At 40.7% G+C, this 22106-nt stretch overlaps 1 protein-coding gene across 9 annotated transcripts in view; it reads right to left on the bottom strand.

Annotated features, from left to right (window-relative positions):
• Positions 1–1687: 1687 nt before the first annotated feature.
• Positions 1688–22106, bottom strand: part of HEPH (hephaestin) — a 153984-nt gene continuing 133565 nt past the window's right edge. For 4 of the 9 annotated variants that reach the window (XM_058536031.1, XM_058536035.1, XM_058536039.1 and 1 more), the window contains 6 exons: positions 17432–17538; positions 15767–15992; positions 12821–12960; positions 11777–11939; positions 8862–8906; positions 1688–4180 (listed from right to left, as the gene is read on the bottom strand). In XM_058536031.1, the coding sequence (XP_058392014.1) occupies positions 3948–4180; positions 8862–8906; positions 11777–11939; positions 12821–12960; positions 15767–15992; positions 17432–17538 (914 nt within the window). In that variant the 3' untranslated portion in view covers positions 1688–3947. The remainder of the gene's footprint in view (positions 4181–8861; positions 8907–11776; positions 11940–12820; positions 12961–15766; positions 15993–17431; positions 17539–22106) is intronic. The other 5 variants (XM_058536032.1, XM_058536036.1, XM_058536037.1 and 2 more) reach the window with 3 other exon arrangements.

Here is a 22106-nt window from a genome sequence, read left to right as displayed (position 1 = left end):
ATGCTACTTCCCTCTGACCTCCACAGCTTCTGATAGAAACCCACTGTCATTCAAATTGATGTTCCCCTACAGGTAATGTGTTGTTTCTCTTGGAATGTTTTCACCATTTTACTTCTTTGTTTTTAGTTTCTAGAAGTTAGATATGCTATGTCTTGGCATAGATTTCTTTGGATTTTCCTATTTGGTGGTCACACAGCTTTTTGAATATGTAGACATATCTTTTGTCAAATTTAGAAAGTTTTCAACCATTATTTCTTTGAATATTCTTTCAGTTCCAACTTATATCTTCTCTTCTAGGAATCATATATATGAAGACTGGATCTGTTGCTTTTGTTGTCTAAGCTCCTGGGGCTCTAGTCAGTCAATCCATTTTGTCTGTTTGCATTGAGTAAATTCTATTGATCTGTCCTCCAATTCACTAATTCTATCCTCTGTCATTTCTACTCTACTACTGAGCCCATTCAGTAAGGTTTTCTTTTATTTCAGTTATTCTCTTTCCCAGTTCTATACTTTCCATTTATTTTCTTTTTTATAACTTTTATCACTTTGCTTAGATTTTCTATTTTTTTTCATTTGTCTCAAGAACATTTGCAATTGCTTGTTGAATAATTTTTATAATGGCTGCTTTAAAATCCTTTTGAGGTAATTTGAATATCTGATTCATCTTAACGTTTGTTTCAGTTGATTGTCTTATCTCATCGAAGTTATGATTTTTCTGGTTCTTGGTATGAGGAAACTCTAAGCCATACTAAAATAATCTATTTTAGGGCTGGCCCCGTGGCTTAGCAGTTAAGTGCACGCGCTCCACTGCTGGCGGCCCGGGTTCGGATCCTGGGTGCGCACCAATGCACCACTTCTCTGGCCATGCTGAGGCCGTGTCTCACATGCAGCAACTAGAAGGATGTGCAGCTATGACATACAACTATCTACTGGGACTTTGGGGGGAAAATAAATAAATAAAATTATAAAATAGTCTATTTTAGGAGGCAGTAACCCTATTTATGTTACCTTACAGGTCTTGGCATAATTTTGTGTTCCAATGACAATGTAACTTTCATAGACTTGGCTGTGTTATTTTATTTTGCTTGGTTTCTTGTATTCTTCGTGTCATGGGGCTCCTGTTAATCCCTGCCCAAGTCACTTATTGTCTCTGGGTAGAGAAAGTGATTCTCCAGATTGCAGGCACAAAGAATTTTTCCTGGGCTGGGCAGCTTGCTATGTTGAGATACCCCTTGAAGATGCTTCCCAGTGTCTAAGTGGGGGAGGAGAGTTTCTGGCCAGCAAAAATAAAGAGCAGCTTCCCTGGCTACTTGATGTCAGCAGGGCTCCTCTTCAATCCTTCTTTCCAGTGTACCCAGGCCCACCTGGCATTATCACTAGGACTCCTCTTTGATCTTGGGCTGCATTCTGCAAAGTTGGGTTTTGGGAAGATGCCCATTTACTCTGTTACCCTGTTCTTCTCAAAGCTGCATTTCTCTTATATCTTTTTGAGTCCTTATAGTGTTGCCTCTTTTTATTATTGCCAAGGTTTATTTATGTCCAGGGAGAGATGAGTCTCTGACATTTCATCTTACCTGGAAGCCTAATTTATACTTTTATAACATCACTTTTCTGCATGGAGAATCAATTGTAGGAGGCTAGAGGGAATGTGAGGAAAGCAAGCAGGTGACTAACACACGAGTCCCAGTAACAGACGGTTGTATTTTAGACTGAGGTGGTAGCAATGAAGATAGAAACAAATGAATCAGTTAAAGACATTTTGAAGGCAAAACAAACAAGATTTGGTTTGAGCAACCAAATGGATGGAAGTGCCACTTAATTGTCAAAAACATCTCCCACATCCCCACTTGGAGAAAACCCATCACAAAAATACATCCTTTTCTGAAATACATGGGCTTGAAGTAACATTCTCCAATCTGGATCAGGATTACACACACAGAAGAAATGTACCCCCACTCCACCTACCTCTCCTTGTCTCAGATTTGTGACCAGGACCAAGCTAACAGCCTCCTAGTTGGGTGCAATATATAACTATTAATTGACTGGAGTCTCCAAAGTGCACTAAGTTTTCAATATACTCCACATTAAAAATAGGCCAAAAGAGTTCCTCTGTTAAGTGCATTTATTATGCCATTGCTTAAATACTCTAACATTTGATTTTATAACTAGCAGTCCAAATGTTCCCCCACCTCCACCCCCCGCTATGTTTCTGAGATTTCCAGTAAAGTTCTCCAGAAAGCCACTGACCACAGTAAACCAAAATGAATGATAGGCTCTGACTTGTGTTTTCCCCTCCAACCATCAACATCATATGGCAACTGAACACCAGCCCTGTGGCTTCTACATTTGATCTAAAGGGATTGCTAATGAGGCAGACAAGTTGGTTGGGAAGACAGGAAATTTGGAGTCAATATGAGAACAAAATATGGAGATTAGTGTAGGTTTCCATGATATAGGGGGATGGAACAGGTATTTGGAATCAACCAGATAAAGGCTTGAATCCCTGGTCAGCTTCTAGTTGAATGGCCTTGGGTAAAATCACTTATTCTCTTTGTCCTTTGTTTACTCAAATGTGAAACAAAGTAGCCCTCTGATAGAACTAAGGTAAGTCAAATGCAGTCAGGTATTAGATGTTTTGTAATGTGTAAAGCACTATGTATTTCAGTTATCAACTTGACTGTCCCTGATGTCTCTTCTGTTCTTCACATGCCATGCAAAACAATATTATGTGTACTGCAGTAAGGGTGGCCCATCCCCACTCTATCTCTTGTCTGTGCTCTCTGACCAAGGTTTCAGAAAGGCTTGAACATGCAGGTGACAAAGGAATATTGCTTTAAGGTACCAAAGGGAAGTACTCTGCCCTATAAAGAGACCCCCAAAATTCCAAGGAGATCTCTCATACCCCCAAGTTCCAAAAGAGCCCACAATATCTGTGCCCACCTCTCCTTGCCCAGTGGACAGTTTTGAGCCTGGTCTCAGCCCTCTATTTCCCTCTCGCAACTTTTCTTGGCATTTGGAAGACTTTAGGCACCTATGGGCCAAAAGATAGTACCTGCAACTCTGACTTTGAGGCTTCATCTGGGGCAGCTTCTTCATTTCCAAAACACAAACCTGCAGGCTCTGCAAAAGATAGGCAGACCCATACTATACCTGCCCATCTCCCCACAGCTGAGTGCTCTCTGTTTCAATTATAGTCACAACCTCCCAGAGGCCACAGGGACCATCAAAATCAGCAAGTTCACTCTTACAACATTCTAACAAGTACTTTAATGTACAGGATTTTCTGCCTGAAATATGGAGAGGACCCTCAACATTCCCTTCAGTGAAACTATGCCTGGAACTTGGAGGACTGACTTTCTGAGGAGCTTCTGGCTCCACAGGTTGTAGATGCTAATGGCAACAGTATTCTATCCACCCACTTCTCCAAAATAGTCCACTGCCAAAAAGAATCAAAATAAAATTTGCATCTTGACATCTCACCCCACCCATTCCACATCATGCCTATGTTCTTAGTCCTTAGTTTAGATGTGAATTATCTTCACAGCTTACTTAGCCTCAGTTCATATTGAACTTACCTAGGTCCCGGAAAGCAGTAGAAACCTAATCAATGAGTTTTACTCTTGATATCTACTTTATGAGAAGGATCAGTTTTTAGAAATTTCCATACCTTCTAAGTGTCAGTGTATGATATAATCTAGCTGTTGAAATTTGTGATATAAGATACTAAAGGACTCACCTAGCCCCAGGTGTCCAAGTGGAGTAAAGAAACTAAAGAAAAAGGGAATGCATATCATCTCCATGTGAATAAATAAGCAAAGAAATCCCCAGACAAGTTTGAATCCCAACTCTGCCTCTCTAACTCCCATGCCTCTTTGACAGTGGGGTCAGCTGCTAGTCCATGGCATACTGGGAGTACATTCCAGATGTGTAGTTCCAGGATCCAGCTGTTACTGCTTGAGGGACAGAAGCTTGAAGCTGTCATCCAGGATGGACCTCCTGTTGCGCCGTAGCTTTCTCTGATGATGCTGGTACCAGACCACACCACAAAGGGCCAGAGCAATGAACAGGAGAATGACACCCATGGCAATCAAGACAGAGGCCAGCATCTCGATATCCTTTATAGGGATCTGCATGCCCAGCATCTTCACATTGCTTTCTCGAAGGTCTCTGGGGATTGCTGCTGAAATGGAACAAGAGGAAAATGGGCACTCTGAGCTGGAGATTACTTTTAAGGGGCACATTTTGCGCCTGGGAGAGGAGAAATAAATCCATCCAAATAGGACAGAATAAATGTCCCTATCCCTCAAAAGACCAGCTCATGAAGAAAGATTCAGAGATTACAGAAAATCAGGGTAATAAGATGTCACAACTGAGAAAGTCCTTAGGAATCATTGAGGCCACAATCCCCCCATGGAAAGAGCTAAGACTCAGAGTGGGAAGGGCCTTGATGTATTTCTTCTAATATATAAAGGCCTGTGATGTGTAAAAAATAATAGGATTTGGTTTATATGATTCCACAGAGTAGAATTGGGAGTAATAAGTGGAAACTTCAAGGAAGCAGTTTGACTCAATCATCTAGTTTATCAATGCTCACTTTGACCACTGGACCATGATAACAGCCTGCCACTGTGATGCCCAGTCTCTCATCTCTTTGGGTCATGACAACGCTGATGTTACATTGATCTTTCCAGATGAAATATCTCATTGTCTTAGTTCCTGGCATACAAACTTTTGATGATCTCCAATTAACCTATGGAGTAAAACTCAGACTCAAGCCAGGCATTCCAACTGTTGCAATCAGGCTCTAAGCTACTCTTTCTAATCCTATCTACCACAGCCACAGCCACTCATTCTTTGTTCTCCAGAATAGGTGATCCTCTTTCAGGCTTCCAAGACTTTCTTGGAACGCCCTTTGCCTGAACATCCTTTCTTCCTTTTCATCATTCTATCCCCAGCTTAAATGTTCCAGGTCTCTGCAAAGCTTTCTTTAATTCAGCTAGACAGTTAAAGGTCCTTTCTTTTGTTATCCCAAAGTATCTGTACTATTTGTACTCCTACAAGCATACTTCATTTTATTGCACTTTGTTTTACTGCTCTTCACAGATATTGCATTTTTTTTTTTTACAAATTGAAGGTTTGTGGCAACCCTGCATCAAACAATTCTATCAGAGCTATTTTTCTAACAGTATTTGCTCACTTTGTGCCTCTGTGTCACAATTTGGTAATTCTTTCAATATTTCAAACTTTTTCATTATTATTATATATTTTTTGATGATCTGTGATCAGTGATTTTTGATGTAATTGTTTTGGGGTGCCACAAACCGCACCCATATAAGATGGTGAACTTAATCAATAAATGTGGTGTGTGTTCTGGCTTCTCCATAAACTGGCTGTTCCCCCATCTCTGTTCCTCTCCTTGGGCCTCCCTGTTCCCGAGACACAACAATATTGAAATTAAGCCAATTAATAACCCTACAATGGCCTCTAAGTGTTCAAGTTAAAAGAAGAGTCACACATTTCTCACTTCAAAAGCTAGAAATGATTAAGCTTAGTTAGAAAGGCATGTCAAAAGCCAACATAGGCCAAAAGATAGGCCTCTTGTGTCAAACAATTAACCAAGTTGTGAATGCAAAAGAAAAGTTCTTGAAGGAAATTAAAAGTGCTACTCCAATGAACATATGAATGATAAGAAAGCAAAACAGCCTTATTGCTGATATGGAGAAAGTTTTGGTGATCTTAATAGAAGATCAAACCAGCTACAACAGTTTAGCTGAGGAAACTTAGGCCAAAGCCTAGTCCAGAGTAAGACCCTAACTCTCTTCAATTCTATGAAGGCTCAGAGAGGTGAGGAAGTTGTAGAAGAAAAGTCTGAAGCTAGCAGAGTTTGGTTCCTGAGGTTTGAGGAAAAAAGCTGTCTTCATAACATGAAAGTGCAAGGTGAAACAGCAAATGGTGATGTAGAAGCTGCAGCAAGTTATCCAGAAAATCTAGCTAAGGTAATTAATGAAGTTGGCTACTAAATAATAGATTTTCAGTGTAGACAAGACAGCCTTATACTGAAAGAAGATGCCATCTAGGTCTTCATAACTAAAGAAGAGAAGTCATAATGCCTGGCTTCAAAGTTTCAAAGGACAGGCTGGCTCTCTTGTTAGGGGCTAATGCAGTTGGTGACTTTAAGTTGAAGTCAAAGCTCATTTACTATTCTGAAAATCCTAGGGCCTCTAACAATTATGCTACATATACTCTGCCTGTGCTCTGTAAATGGAACAACAAGGCCTGGATGGCAGCACATCTGTTTATAACATGGTATATTGAATATTTTAAGCCCACTGCAGCGACTTACTTCTCAGATAAAAAGATTCCTTTCAAAATATTACTGCTCATTGACAATGCACCTGGTCACCCAAGAGCTCTGATAGAAGTATGCAATGAAATTAATGTTGTTTTCATGGCTGCTAACACAACATTCATTCTGCAGCCTATGAATTAAGGAATTATTTTGACTTTCAAGTCTTATTATGTGAGAATTACATTTTGTAAGGCTCCAGTTGCCATAGATAGTGATTTTTCTGATGGATCTGGGCAAAGTAAATTGAAAACCTTCTGGAAAGGATTCACTATTCTAGATGCCATTAAGAACATTCATGATTCATGGGAAGAGGGCAAAATATCAACATCAACAGGAGGTTGGAAGAAATTGATTCCTACTCTCATGGATGACTTTGAGGGGTTCAAGACTTCAGTGGAGAAAGTAACTGCAGATGTGGTGGAAATAGCATGAGAACTAAAATTAAAACTGGAGCCTGAAGATGTGACTGATAAAACCTTAACAGATGAAGAGTTGTGTCTTAAGGATGACCAAAGAAAGTGGTTTCTTGAGATGGAATCTACTCCTGGTGAAGATGCTGTGAAGGTTGTTGAAATGACAACAAAGGATTTAGAGTATTACATAAACTTAGTTGATAAGCAGCAGCAGAGTTTGAGAGGATTGACTCCAATTTTGAAAGATTTCTACTGTAGATAAAATGCTATCAAACAGCATTATATGCTATAGAGAAATTGTTCATGAAAGGAAGAGTCAATTGATGGGGCAAACTTCATTTCTGTCTTATTTTAAAAAATTGCCACAGTCACCCCAACCTTCAGCAACCACCACCCTGATTAGTCAGCAGCCATCAAAATAGAGGCAAGATCCTCCACCAGAAAAAGATTTTGACTCACTGAAGGCTCAGAGGATGGTTAGCATTTTTTAGCGATAAAGTATTTTTCAATTAAAGAATGTACGTTGTTTTTTTAAAACATAATGCCATTGTAAACTTAATATACTACAGTATAGTGTGAACATAACTGTTATATGCACTGGGAAACCAAAAATTTTGTGTGACTCACTTTATTGCAATATTCACCTTATTGTGGTGGTCTTAACCTGAACCTGCAATATCTCCAAGGTATGCCTGTATGTTCATGGGCCAAATGACATAATCCCCCCTCTCTTCTGGACTTAAGTCTCCTTTTTTTATAAAATGGGGATAATAACCACACTTAAGTCAGAGGTTTATTGTGAAGTTTAAGTGAGTTAATATTTATAAAATATTTAGCATAGCACCTGGAAGATAGCAAATGCACAACAACTGACAGCTGTTATTATTGTTCACCCTTTTTTACAACCTATAGCATCTGGTATTACAATTATTGTTTCTGTGTCTCACTCCATTTTTAGACACAAATCTCCTGGAAAGTAGTGACTATGTCTTACTTGTTTTGGTGTCCCTGGCACTCAGCATGTTTGATGAATGTATAACTAGATGAATGAATCTTCTTACAAAACTGAGAGAAGATAAAATATAATGAGTTCAAACAGAAGCTGAAAAACATCTTGGTTCTGAGTTTACATTCTAACACTTACTCCTCTTGTGACCTTGGACAAATCACTTTCCATCTCTCAGTTTCTCATGTAGGAAATTATTGGGTTTTATTAGACCAACAGTTTTGAGAGTTTTTTCTCCACTGTGGAACCTTTTAACAAGCAAGAGCTTATGAGGATGTATGCAAGTACACACAAATATGTATGTGTGCATATACAATTATATGCACACAGTATGTATATACACACAAATATAGCTGTATGTGTATATATACAAACAGATACATATATATGTATGGTACTCCACTCTCCCAGCCTCAACTTACCTCTCTCCAAGTCCTCCAGGAAATACATAGGCATATCACTAGGATTTTTCCAACTACAGCTAAAAAATCTCCAGACTAAACTGATGATTTCTAATATCCTTTTTAGTTCTCATAACTTTTGAATCTCTCTCAGTCCAGGTACAAATGGGGTGGAGAGTGAAAGCACTATTTGGACCTAAGCTGGATAAGACATGAATCTTTATTTTCTTGAAAAGCAGAAATGGCTGGTTCCAAAGAGTCAACTATTTGGTATCCCATAGAAGCAAGAATAAAAATAGCTGGTGCAGACTGTTTGGTATTTGTTCTAGTTTCACACTATCCCTGTGGGGAATTCATGTGTGCTACAGCTCCTTTGTGCCCAAGCCAGCAAGACCATGAATTTTCTCCCTCCTCACACATTAGGTGAGAGGCTAAGATAGCAGCCTTCAACTGGGGATAATGCTGTTTTCCCCAACTCAGGAGGTTCGGGGTGGGGGCCAAAGAGAATAAACCTGCTGAAGGAAGCTGAACCTCAGGTTCCCGGCTTCTGAAGTCTTATGGAAATCTCAGGATGCTTCCTGCTAGTATTGTGGTCCACCTTTTGTTTATGTGAATCCCATATTCTACAGGCACTGTACCTCCCCCCAAATGCACACCAAATATAATTACCCAGTCTGCATCAGTATCCCTACCTTTTCCAATCTCTTTGGTGATGGTGGTGATAGCGCTTAATTGTTCTGGAGGAAAAAAAAAATAAAAACAAGAGGTTAGTCCTGTTACTCTTCTACCAATCCACAGGCTTGCTGTGGGAGGTTAGCATTGGTTGGAGGAATCTCTTTGTGGTATAGTAAGCAAAATGAAGGTGCTGGAATTAACTACCTTATGGACAAAGTCAATATTGGTATGTGGATTTGATTTTGAGTAGTGACACAAAATATAAGAGCATAGGCTTAGGAGACCAAAAGGTAAGTCACCTCTCTGCCACTATGTACATATTTATTGGCACTTCCTCTATCCCTATTGCTCTTTTTGCCACCTTTTCCCACCCTCCCTTCAGGAAGCCCCTGCTCCTTGTCAAACCTACATCCCTACATATTCGACCTCTTCTCAGAATACTTCTTCCTCTTCTTGCTTTAATGAGGTTGAGATTTTTTCTGAGGACTATGCTTCTTTTACATCCTCTCAACACTGCTTTGAGATGATTGTTCCTCCCTTTTTTGTAAAGATCTATCTCTTTTGAGGTTCATATTATTTGGCTAGGAAAACCACAACCACTTCGTTCATTGTTACCTAGCAGTTCTCTTCCTTTGTGAAAGTCTTTGGTACCTGGCTCAGTCTTCTTCTTCCTCAATTCCCACCATAAGTGTTGACCCATCCAACACTCAGGCCTCACAATTTCTGGATCAATTAACTCCAATGACTTTCACATCTACTCCAATTCTATCAACAACTCCCGTGGTCACATTGGACTTGCTATGTGGAACTGCTCCATCTCAGAAATCTATAATCTAACAAAATCCTGCTATCTTTTTCGTGCTCTAATGCTATTTATTCCATTTAATCTGTTATTCCCTCTCATGAAGACCTCTAGCTCCTGGACACTTCCATTTTTTTTTCAACCTACCAGCTTTATCCTGTCTTTTCTTTTATTCCTGGTCAGGCTAAACTCCATGGTCTATCACTTCAACTACTAACTTCCAAGAGTGTTATAATCATCTACTGAAACTCCAGTAAGTATACTTTCCTTGTATTTTGTCTGGTATGCTGAATGCTGGTGGAGAAAAATAACACAATTGTAAAGCTTAGTATTCTTTGTGTCCAGTTTTAACTAAGCCCTCAATGCTGCCTGACAATTATTAATTTATTTTCCATCACTTAGACTAAACACTTTTCCCATCTCCAAGAGTAGTTATTTCAAACCTTTGCCCACTTTCCTCAAGCCTACCACCTATCCTTCATTTGTAGCAGATGACTCTGTCTCCTCCATCACAGATGAAACAGAAACCATAGACAAAAATATTCTACCTTTCTGTCAAGCCCCTCACCAAAACCTACACATTGATCTTTTTCTTTTCTGTCTTCTTTCTTCTTTTAGTAGAAGAAGTGATCATATTCCAGTCTAATCTTTCATTTTCGTTCTGGTTTTCATCCCTTCATTCCTCACCAGAAACCTTGTTCCAACAATTAGTATTTTCTTCCTTATCTGTCTTCAACTCTTACCTCTGATTGGCTTTTTAACACATATGTGGTTGCAATAATATCAGATTAGACCATAGCGGGATATAAACAAGGCAAACAGGTAAGATTTGTGAGCTGGCTTATTGTCATAGAGAGATATAAGCTATCCTTATTCGTGGAAGTTCCCTGATGATATGAATTGAGATAGACTCTCATCTATTAGATGGCCCATATTTGGGATGACCCATTATTACACACAGAGGGAATTTGGTTCTAATGAATGGCAAAAAACAACAAAAAATTCTGTGTGCCTATCTGGGTGGTAGGGAATAGTACTAGAGTAGTAAGTGCAAGCTACATTCTAGCAGTATGGGTTACTGGAAAACAAAGCTTTTCAAAGATACAGGAAATCAAAATGTACAATTATTTGTCTCCTTCCCTGGAGTAAACAGCAGAGGTGTATTCTCTACCCTGATTTGCTAAGCCTTTTTGAATGCACAAACACACTTTCCCACTTTCTATTCCTCCTGATAGATTGCCAATAGCTGTCAATTCCAGAATAGCTACCTCAATACCACCAGTTTTCAAAGAAGTGTGACAAATTTTTAAAGAAGCACAAGAGAAAAAAAAATCCCTGGATTCCTGTGGGCCCCAGTAGGTTCTATAGGGCCTCTTGGAAGGAGGATACTGCTGAATACTAGACTCAGGTCAAGAGGTTTAGGAGGTGAGACACTTAACCCTTTAATGACCCAAAGACACAAAATCCAAAACATCCTACCCTTCCACATTCTTGGTGATGATCAGAGATTGATTGGTAAAGAAACTACCCCAGCTATTCACTCTCCATATAAAAATTGTAAGTAAAAAGATTTTCCACTCATGGTAGCAACTCTGTCTGGGATAAGCTGGCCTGTAATCAAAGGCCAATATCTCATTCAAGCCTTAGACAGAGTTGTTCCAGGACAGAAGGAACTGCCTTTCACAATTCTCATGAAACAAATCAATTAATGGGTAAACGTTAGAATTATATTTTTTCTTTTTTAAAAAAGAACTCATTAGCAAGATTCTTTGAAATAGTCAGTACCTCTAATGAGTCCTAAAATAATAAATTCATATGCAAATAAAATGTATTTCAAAGGAAGTAAATCTTCACTATGCTGCAATGCATAGAACCCAACCAGTTTCAGGCTTGGTCAACCCATGTGAGCTCAACAGGTGTCAAAGTAATTAGGAGGGTGCAGGAGCAAGGGGGCAATGGAGAATGAGAAATATTGGTTGGGAGAACACCTAGAGGGGTGTATGCTCTGTCTTAAGTCCTGGTTCTTCTGGGATCAGAAGGACAGATGCAAGAGACTTTGGGGGATTTTCTGGTTCCTATAGGCTAGATAAAGTGCTAGAAGATGGCCCATCTTGGGTAGTTAGGCCTTACCTCTTTGGGACAAGACAGTAAAGAGGGTCTCCATGCCAGCATGGACGTGATCAGTAACATGGCAGTGTATAAGCCATGTCCCAGGGTTGCTGGCTACCATCTCCACAACCTCAAAGGTCCCTGGGAACAGATCAACCACATCTGCCCGGTAGCTCTCTCCATTCTGCAAGAGAGATTGGGGTGAGGGAGAGGAAGTCAAGGGTATAGAGATCACCTCAGAGCTGATAAGAACTAAAAAGCTTGAATGTCCACATCAGGGACATAGGACTTCAAGATTCGTAGACCAGAGAGCAACTTAAAAAGTCCACCACCTTATCTCTCTCCCCTGTGAACTCATCCACACAAACTGAATCAACAGAAGAGACTCTCTCCTCCTACTTTTTCTTAAGGTGTCCTAAAGTAAAAGACATTCTAGCTTCCTTTAGGGGGCTTAACACTAGTATATACAAATTTTTAAGCAGGCTGAAATCTGGGGAAATTTGCTTAGGCCTTGACTCCTAGGAAGGATCCACATATTTCCTTTAGAAATGGAACTCAATTTAGTCTTTCCTCCATGCCATCACTTTATCAACACTTCTGGATCTTTAAGTCTATATCAGTGCCAACACTGCCCCCTTCTCCAAAAACTAAATCATCTTCTCCAAAACCTATATGTTGTCCCATGCAGCTCTTGAATTGAATTTCTTCTTATAATGGATTAAGGACTTTTAGAGATTCTGAGACACCAGTCTGAAATTCCTTGCTCTTAGGATGACTGCTCACTGTGTCTCAAGTCCGTTACTAAAACCCAATTATATTGATTCCTTCAATCTCCTTACACCATAAATAAGCCACTTGTTTCTTCTATATCAGAGGGGAAAGCTAAGGCCTAGAGGGAAGTGACTGACCCTGGGATACAAGCCAAACTAGAATTCTCAGCTTAATGCTCCATGTACAAGACCTCTCCTCTTTCAACTGATTATTATCCTGTTCTTTGCTATTCCCTTCTTCTTCAAAACACTCCTCTAATCACCCCTGAGGGGCTCAGCCCTGTTTCCAGCTCACCCGATAGAGGAAGCTCTCTGCATGGAAGTGGACAGTATGTAGGTCAATATCTTGGCCCATGGCCAGCATGTACCAGGCCACTCGTTCTCCTTGGTACATGGTAAGACCCTTGAGGTTGGCATAGACCTTTCCATTAATGGCTGTAAAAGAAGAAAAAAGTCTCTTATATCTCTCATTTTGACTTCCTATTGCCACATCCCTAGGGATAGCCCTTATCATTTCTGATGATAGTAATAGCCACCTAACTTCTCTCATCTCTATTCCATTTGTCCCCCTCCAGTTTATCTTCCACATAGGTGTTATCAGGTTGCGCTCTCTAAATAACTAATCTGACCATGTCATTATGTTGCTTAAAATACTTTAACAGCTTCCTCCTGCCCAAAAGAGCAAGTCCATGGATCCTTAGCTCAGCCAACAATGTCCTTCAAAATATAGCCCCAAACCACCTTCCCAGACTTATCTCCCACTATCTAACACATTTATTCTAATTAGGGTGATTTCTTCATATGCATGTTCTTTGTGTCCTTGCTCATGCTTCTGATCTTTGAACCCAGAAATTTTGCCTCCTTTTATCTATATTTTCAAAGCCCAGTCAAACCTTTACCTTCTCCAAGAACACTTCTCTAATCTAGCTCCCTTCAGTACTTCCCATCCCTTGCATTCCCTTCCACCTCCGAACTCCTCTAGTACTGTCTGTACCACTCTTTGGAACTCACCAGAAACTGCTTTCTACATTTATCTATTTTTTAATTTGTGGAAGTTCCCATCTCCAACTAGACTGTAGGTTCCTAGTAAGCAGGAAATGAGTGTAAATACTATAGTACTATAGTTTCCTTGCATGTTTCAGAACACCCAGCAGACACCTGAGCCTACAATATGTATTTAAAAAAGACTTGTCACATTCTTGGAATTAATAATGATAAATTAATAATGATATTAATGTACGGGCCTCATTATCTGCCTCTTCCTAGGCCATATCCTATGCTCTAAAGACAACAAACTACTCATGACTATGTTAATTCACACTGTCAGGACTACGCCCAGGACACATTTCCCCACTACTTGTGTTCTTACAGAGGCAAGGTAATTTCTACTCTATACCCTAAAAGGGTAAATAATTGGAGGAACATTTACAGCCTGCTTTGTATTTACCCTCACCAAATTGTGAGTTTGAGAGAAGGAACTAAACGTACTCAACAGCCCCTTCTGAATCTTCTCTCTCTTGGATCAGTTTGACCACAGAAAGGGGTATAAACAGACTTACTATTCCATTGTGGGGAAGATTCTGTCCCTGCAAGGGAAGAGGGCTATTGTTGTCCATTTTGTCAATGACAGGGTGGAAAATCTATTCATTGCAGGGCGAGTATTAGCAAGCCCATTTAGTTGCAGAACTAAATTTAGTTTTCCAATTAGCCTTCACAGTAACCTCACATTTGATCTTAAACATCTCTGTCTCTTTCTCAATCAGTTCAGGAGTCTGGAAGGGAAGGGATGGATATATTTATTTGCCCTCAGACCTCAATATTATTTATATTTTATCTCCAGTACCAACACTCAGAAAGATCTCAACAAGTACCTGATAGACAGGTAGATGGATTGATACCTGAAGAATTTGAATGAATGAACACGTAAACAAACAGATAGAAATAAGCACTAGCCAGGGCCAGCCCCGTGGCTTAGCGGTTAAGTGCGCACACCCTGCTACTGGCAGCCTGGGTTTGGATCCCAGGCGTGCACTGACGAACCGCTTCTCCTGCCATGCTGAGGCCGCGTCCCACATAAAGCAACTGGAAGGATGTGCAACTATGACATACAACTATCTACTGGGGCTTTGTGGGGAAAAAAAAAAAAAGGAGGAGGATTGGCAATAGATGTTAGCTCAGAGCCGGTCTTCCTCAGCAAAAAGAGGAGGATTAGCATGGATGTTAGCTCAGGGCTGACCTTCCTCACGAAAAAAAAAAAAAAAAAAAAGAAGCACTAGCCAAACCCCTGCACTAGCAAGATCTAACTGTGTCCTCATTCCCTTTTTGTCCTGGGCAATTTATTTCTCTGATTTGACAAGAGCTAAAAAGTTCACTTTGTAAAGCTTGTGAATTATCTGTTCCAATGAGAATCATTCATATCTCCATCAAGAGGAAATAGCTAGAATCTGTATGACAATGAGACACTACTTTTGAGTTTCATTAGAGTCACTATCAAAGCTGCACCTTATCCTCAGATCCAAGAAATATTGCACTAGAAGGGACAGTGAGAAATTACTTTATACATTCCACCACACTTAAGTTCTCCCTCTCATTTAAGATTTTCTCTTATTTTTGAAAAGATACACAGATCTCTAGAACAAAGAAAGGCTTGGATGCACAATTTCCCTCCAAAATCAATTTGAGCATTAAAAGCTCTTCCTTGTATATAATATAAACCCAGTATGCTACTCTCTGAGGCTCTCTCTTTCAATTTTTCTATCTGTAAATTGAAGTTTTGTTTTAAAAATAGCCTAAACGACAAGCTGTCCATCTGTCTACTTTAAAGTCTATTGAAAAAGCAGATCTCAGATTCAGAGTGATAGATAAATAAGATAATATTGAGAGACTAAGGATTTTAAAGCAGAGGGCCCGAAGTAGCCAGATCACCAAGTATACTGAGGATCATAAATGTTCATCTTACCTTCTCTAACATGTCAAAATGTGCTAGTGTCATCACAGCAACTTTACAGAGTCAGCTTCTTGTTTCCTGGGCACCTGATCTAGTGTGGACCATCACATATCTACTTTGTGTATATAAAAGTACAATAGTAGGAGACATTTCTTTTAATTTGTCCTATTCCACCTTCCCATCTTCCCATCCTTTCAGGAATTATGCTCCCTTAGGTGGTGATGGGCCTATCAGATAACCCCATGCAACCAGTGGGGACTACTTTGGAAGAGGGATAAATGCTTTTTTACAGACCATGCATTTTATTGCTCTCCAAAAAAGTCTCATCTTGTAGGTTAACTCGGTCTGGTTCCTGGGGCCCGTGGGTTGCCACATTCTCCTCCAAATACCAAGACTGGTTCTCATCAAAGATCAAGAATAACAAGGCAAATTCTCTGTCCACGTCACTCCGTCCTCCATGGGGCTTCAGGATGCCTTTTCGGCAGATGGCCAAGGGCCCCACCAGGCCACTATACATGTCCTGAGGATGGGAGGAAGGGAGATAGAGTGAAAGAGTTGGGGTTGTTCCTGGGTGGCAGCACTCTACATGAAGGCAGGCTGACACCCAAGCCCACTGTACGCTCAGAACTTCATCATAATGACTTAGATTTATAAGCACCTCCACTATGTTATCTGAATTCATCTTTACAACCATCTTGGGACACAGGTAAGATGCTTTAGCTAGGTTGGACTATTCATTGATCTCCAAACCCATCAAGCAATTTCACAACTTAGTGCCTTTCTTATGCTGTTTCTTCCTCCTGTAATGCCCCTTTCACCATATCCCTTATTATATGGCATACTGCTCTTCAGCTTTCAAGGCTCAAAATACATGTACCTTCCATTGTGATGCCTTCTCCAGCTTCCCTATTATTCATCCCTTCCTCCAAGCAGAAGTAATCACTCCCTCATGGACCCTCATAGCACTTTCTATTATATGGTTTTAAGGAGCTGCTAATATTATGCTATCTTGAAAACATCCTTTTGTTATATTTATATTTACATTTACATTTACATATACATTTATAGTTGGCCCTCCATATCCACGGATTCCTCATCCACAGATTCAACGAACCATAAATCAAAAAGCCTACAATGGTTGTGTCTGTACTGAACATGTACAGACTTTTTTTCTTATTATTATTCCCTAAAGAATGCAGTATAACAACTATATACATACCATTTACATTGTATTAGGTATTATAAGTAATCTAAAGATGATTTAAAGTATACAGGAGGATGTGTGTAGGTTATATGCAAATATTATGCCATTTTATATAAGGGACTTGAGCAACCATAGATTTTGGTATCTGCAGAGGTCTGGGAGCCAATCCCCTATGGCTACCGAGGGATGACTGTATTTAATGCTAAAATTATGTTTATATTCATCTGTCTCCCCAACTAGATCATACTCTTTGAAGTTGGGAACTGTATCTTACATTTGTATCACCCAAAGCACCAAGTAAAATGCTTAAAATGTAGTAAGCTCTCAATAAATGATTGCTGACATCTGGCTGTGGCTAGGTGGCTAGATAAACCCATTTTCCAGATGAGGAAACAAAGGCAGAATGACTTGTCTAAAGTCACTCCAAAGGCAACATAGAACCGTATTTGGGGCTAGTACCCTGATCTCTTGACAATCAATCCTAGGCTTTTTAAATGAGACCATGTTGCATTATGGGATCTAAGAAGAGGAAACAAGGAACGAAATCCTCAGGACAAGTATGTGATACTTACCTGTTCCCTTCATCCCTCCTCCTTTCTATTAAAATAAGCACAGCATTTGAGGAATTTCCCCCAAACCCTGGGCTCCAGTGTTTCAGGGCTGGGCTGCTTATTATACCTGTTTAACAGCTTCTTTTTGCCAGGCAGTCTGCCCACTTCTGAGACTCACCTCTAGGGAGCTAATATTGTCTTTACCTTGATGGGATCCACTGCAGAATAATAGATCCAGGAAACACAAGCAGAATCATTGGGCCCAGGACCAGATCTTTCCGGGATATTCCATTGGTAAGTGACAACCTCACCTAAGAAGGGTAACGGAGATTTCCAGTTGGACCAGGTCAGAAATTTTTCTCAACTCCCAGGTCTCCCCAAGAAGCTGTGGTGGGTGAGTCTCAGGATCTTTAAGACCTTTCTCCATAATTTCCATACCAGTCCCTATTTTATTTTTGTGACTTTGTTCTTCACCCTCTTGGGACATCCTCAGCCTCTCTTCAGTTGTCCCTATTGTTAAAGGCCCAGATCCAATCCTCAGGTAAGGCAGCTCTGCTATTGTTTTCTCTGCTTATTATGTCCTCCCATCTTTGGCTCTGTTTTGGCCTCCTTTTCCTGCTGCTGCCTCCTATATGCAGCTGTTTCAGCAAGGCTCCGTCTCCAGTCCTCTTCACTTTTTCCATACCTTCTCCATGGAAACTTTCAGCCACATTTCTGATATCAATTATGATCTATTTATGGATGACTCTTAAATACCTAGCCTAACCTCCCACGTCATTAAGCTCCAATCTGAAATTTTCAATTATATACTGGGAATCTTTTGAAGATTGTCCTGACAGCACATCAAAAAATAAAATTATTATGAACTCACCTCTCTCCTTTGAAAAATGAACCCTGTTAATATGTGTTCCTTGTGTCTAGTAATAACATAAAAACCCTCCTACTTACCCAGACTCAAAACGTTAGTCTTCTTTGTGTTCCCACCTTCATACACTCAACATCCTACCAAATGTCAAGTCCCATTGATTGTACATCTACAATGTTTTATACTCATATTCTCCTCCTTCCAATTCTTAATACTCCTGCCCTAGTTTAGACCCTTATTTCCTCAAATGGACTATTACAAAACCTCCTAATATGTTTCTCTGCCTCCAAGTCTTGCCCTCTCCAATCTGTCTTCTAACTGATGCCATATTAATTTTTATAACAGCTCTATTGAGATATAATTTTCATACCATACAATTCACCCATTTAAAGTGTACAATTCAATGGTTTTTAGTATATTCACAGAATTTTGTAACCATCACCACAATCAATTTTTGAAAAATCATTACCACCAAAAATATCCATGCACTCCTTAGCCATCATTCCCTTTCTTATCCACCCACTCACTCAAGCCCTGAGCAACCACTAATCTACTTTATATTTATATAGATTTGCCAATTCTGAACATTTCATACAAATTTAATTACACAGGAGTGCCAGCAGCAAAATGACAGACTAGGGAGGTCCCAATGCTTGTTTCCCCCCACAATAACAACAAAAACAAGGAATATAAAACTATATACCCACAAAAATAGCTCGAGGGGGCTCCAGAATACAATTACAAACATGTAGCAACCCACTGGAGCAAAAAAAATTAAAGATGAACATGTAAAAATGTGTAGGAAGTATCTTTCCTATCTTACCTCAGTCCGGCACAGCTAGGCAGCAAGAGGGAACCTACATGGAGGAAAAGAAAAGCAGGAGGTCCCCAGCAGCCCTCACCACCAGGCAGTCTTTCTTGACACTGACCCCAGCTGACTGAGCTGCCTGGAGTTCATGCTCCTCTGCCACCTCTACAAGAAGGATCCTCCACCACTCTGCCCCAATGCAAGGAGAAGCTGTAGCTGCTCTCCCCCCACCAGAAGGAACTGCCATCACCTCATCCCCCAAGAAGGAGCCTACACTGCCCTGCCCCACACAAGAAGGAGCTGCTTCCCTGCCCCCTACCCAAGGAGCCACTGCCAATCTGCTCTCTTTTCAAGGAGCTACAGGGCTTCTGCCTCCAGCTCCACAAGGAGCCACTGCTACTGTGTCCTCCTAGGGAAGGAGTTGCCACCACTACTCTCCCCTAAAAGGAGCCACTGACACTGCATCCTCCCGAGAAGGAGCTAATGTCATTCCTTGCCCTCCCTACCCAGAAAGAACTGCTGTCCTTTCACCCCCGTCTCCTGACAAGGAGCCATCAATTCTGCATTCCCCGGGAGAAGGAGCCACTGCTGCTCTGCCCTCCCCAAGAAGGAGCCACCACTCTTTCACACACCCTCAAGAAGGAGCTATTTCAACTCCCCACCTGAAGAACCACTGATACTGTTCCCCTAGAAGGAGCTGATAACACCCCAATCCCCCAAGAAGGTGCCACTGTTGCCTCCTTCTCCCACAAGGAGCTGCCAACACTGTGTCCCCCCCAGAGAAAGAGCCACTGCTGCACTGACCCTCACACACAAGCAGCTTCTGCCACTTAGTTTCCCAAAAGAAGCTGGCTCTGCTCAGGTTCCCCTACTCAGAAGGAGCCACTGCTGCTCCACTTCCACGAGAAGTAGCTGCCACTTGACCTCCCTTCCCCAACAGGAGTTGTCCCTCCCCCAAGACATCAGCACCACTGCAGCAGTGAGAGGGCCAACAGCACAGAATTTTGGATCCACAGCTGCTTATGTGCATCCCAGACACAGCAGCAAGAGCTGGAGTTGTATGTGTGTGCTGCTGTGTGTGCACCCACATGTTGAATATGGTACCAAGAGGGATGCCCTCAGCCATGACTGTCCCATGGGGAAAAAAGTGAACAAGAGGATCCAAGTAGCCATCACCTTCGAGGACTCCAATAGCCCTTGCCACCACTGTGGACACCTGCAGACTTGGTCACTGAGGACAACTGCAGTATTCACTGACATCAACCTTATGTGAGGGACCTGCATGGAGACTATACCACTGTGCCCTCCCCAGAGCCAGAGAGAGTGCTGAACACCCACAGAGCCAAAGATACCATCCTCAGTCACCTGGTACCTTTGCATTCAACTGTGGATGAAGATATTTCCCCATAGAAGTCAGTCCATAAAGTCTGGAAGGGGTAACTGATCTTTCAAAAGTAGAGATATCAATGCAAGGCTATCATAAACATGAATAAACAAGGAAACATGACACTACCAAAAGAACACAATAATTTTGCAGTAACCAACCTTAAATCCATGGAGATCTACAAATTGCCTGACAAATAATTCAAAATAATTGTTTTGAAGTTCAGTGAGCTACAAGGTAACACAGATAGATAACTCAGTTAAACCAGGAAAAGAATACATGAACAAAATGGGAAGTTCAACAAAGAGATAGAAGTAATAACAAAGAACCAAATAGAATTTCTGGAGCTCAAAAATATAATGAATGAAATGGAAAATGCAAGAGAGAGCTTCAAAAGCAGACTCAATCAAGCAGAAGAGATAATCTGTGAACTTAAAGACAATTCATTTTAAATTATCTAGTCAAGGAAAAAAAGAAAAAAAGTGAAGAAAGGCTATGGGATTTTATGGGATACCATACAAACAAACAATATATGCATTATGGGAGTTATAGAAGGAAAAGAAAGAGAAAAGGGGGCAGAAAGCTTATTTAAAGAAATAATGGTTGAAAATTTCCAAAATCATTAAAATGAAACAGACATCCAGATTCATGAAGCTCAACACTTCCGAAACAAGATCATCCAAAAAAAAAAGGACTACACCGAGACATATTATAACCAAATATGTCAAAAGTCAAGTACACAGAGAGAATTTGGAATGCAGCAAAAGAAAAGTGACTTGTCACATATAAGGGAACCCTCATAAAACCAACAGCAAATTTCTCAGCAGAAAACTTGCAGTCCGGGAGAGTGTAGGATGATATATTCAAAGTATTGAAAGAAAAAAAAGTCAATCACGAATGCTATACCTGGCAAAATTATACTTTAAAAAAAAGGAGAGAGAAGGGTTCAAGATGGTAGTGTAGGAAAACCCTGAACTCACCACCTTCCATGGACACAACACATTTACAACTACATATGGAATAATTTTTCTCTGAAAATGACCTGAGCGCTGGATGAACAGCACCTCTATAATAAAAGATAAAAGGGATGCATCAAGATGGTTAAGAGAGGCAGACTCAGTCTCGCCTGGAACCCTACCCCCAGGCACAGTGTTTCACAATTTGGAAGGGATCCCAAAAATATGGAACTTTCCCTCAAGGCATGAAGGGACTATGTCCTATAACAGGTACCCCAACCCTTGGATCTGGGACCAGAAAGACAAGTCTCCAAGACATCTGCTTTTGAAAATCAACAAGGATTAAGTCCAAGGGAATCATAAAACTGTAGGGAAAAAAGAATTTACTCTTAAAGGGCTCATGATCCACTCACCCTGAGATCTCCTCACCCTGAGACCCAGCACAAAAGTAACAGTTTGAAAAGTGCCTAGACCATAAGTGAGGGAAAACCACTTACTAATCCTAAAGCAGCTGCCAGAGATGCAAAACCTGAAGTGACTTTCTCCAGGGATGGAAACACTGTTGGGCACCGTTTTTGATGCCTTCCCTCCAGCCTGATAGCACTAGTGAGTGTGCTCCATGACCCACCCACCCCACACAGCAGCCAAGAACCCACTCATAAAAGGCTTGCATGCAGATCCACTTGCCCTAAGATCCAGCACAAAAGCAACAGTTTGGAAAGTCTCTAAACCAGAAGTGAGGGATACTGACTTGCTAATCCTAAAGCAGCTTCCAGAGAGGCAGGAAACTGCAGTGACTTTCTCTGGGGACAGAAAAACTGGTTGGTGACATTTTTGCAATCTCATGCTAACTTGCTGGTGACAGA

This window comes from Diceros bicornis, chromosome X (assembly GCF_020826845.1).
Source record: "Diceros bicornis minor isolate mBicDic1 chromosome X, mDicBic1.mat.cur, whole genome shotgun sequence".
Lineage (NCBI taxonomy): Eukaryota > Metazoa > Chordata > Mammalia > Perissodactyla > Rhinocerotidae > Diceros > Diceros bicornis.
Note: the sequence above shows the minus strand (reverse complement) of the source record. Positions and strands in the feature narration are given on the sequence as shown.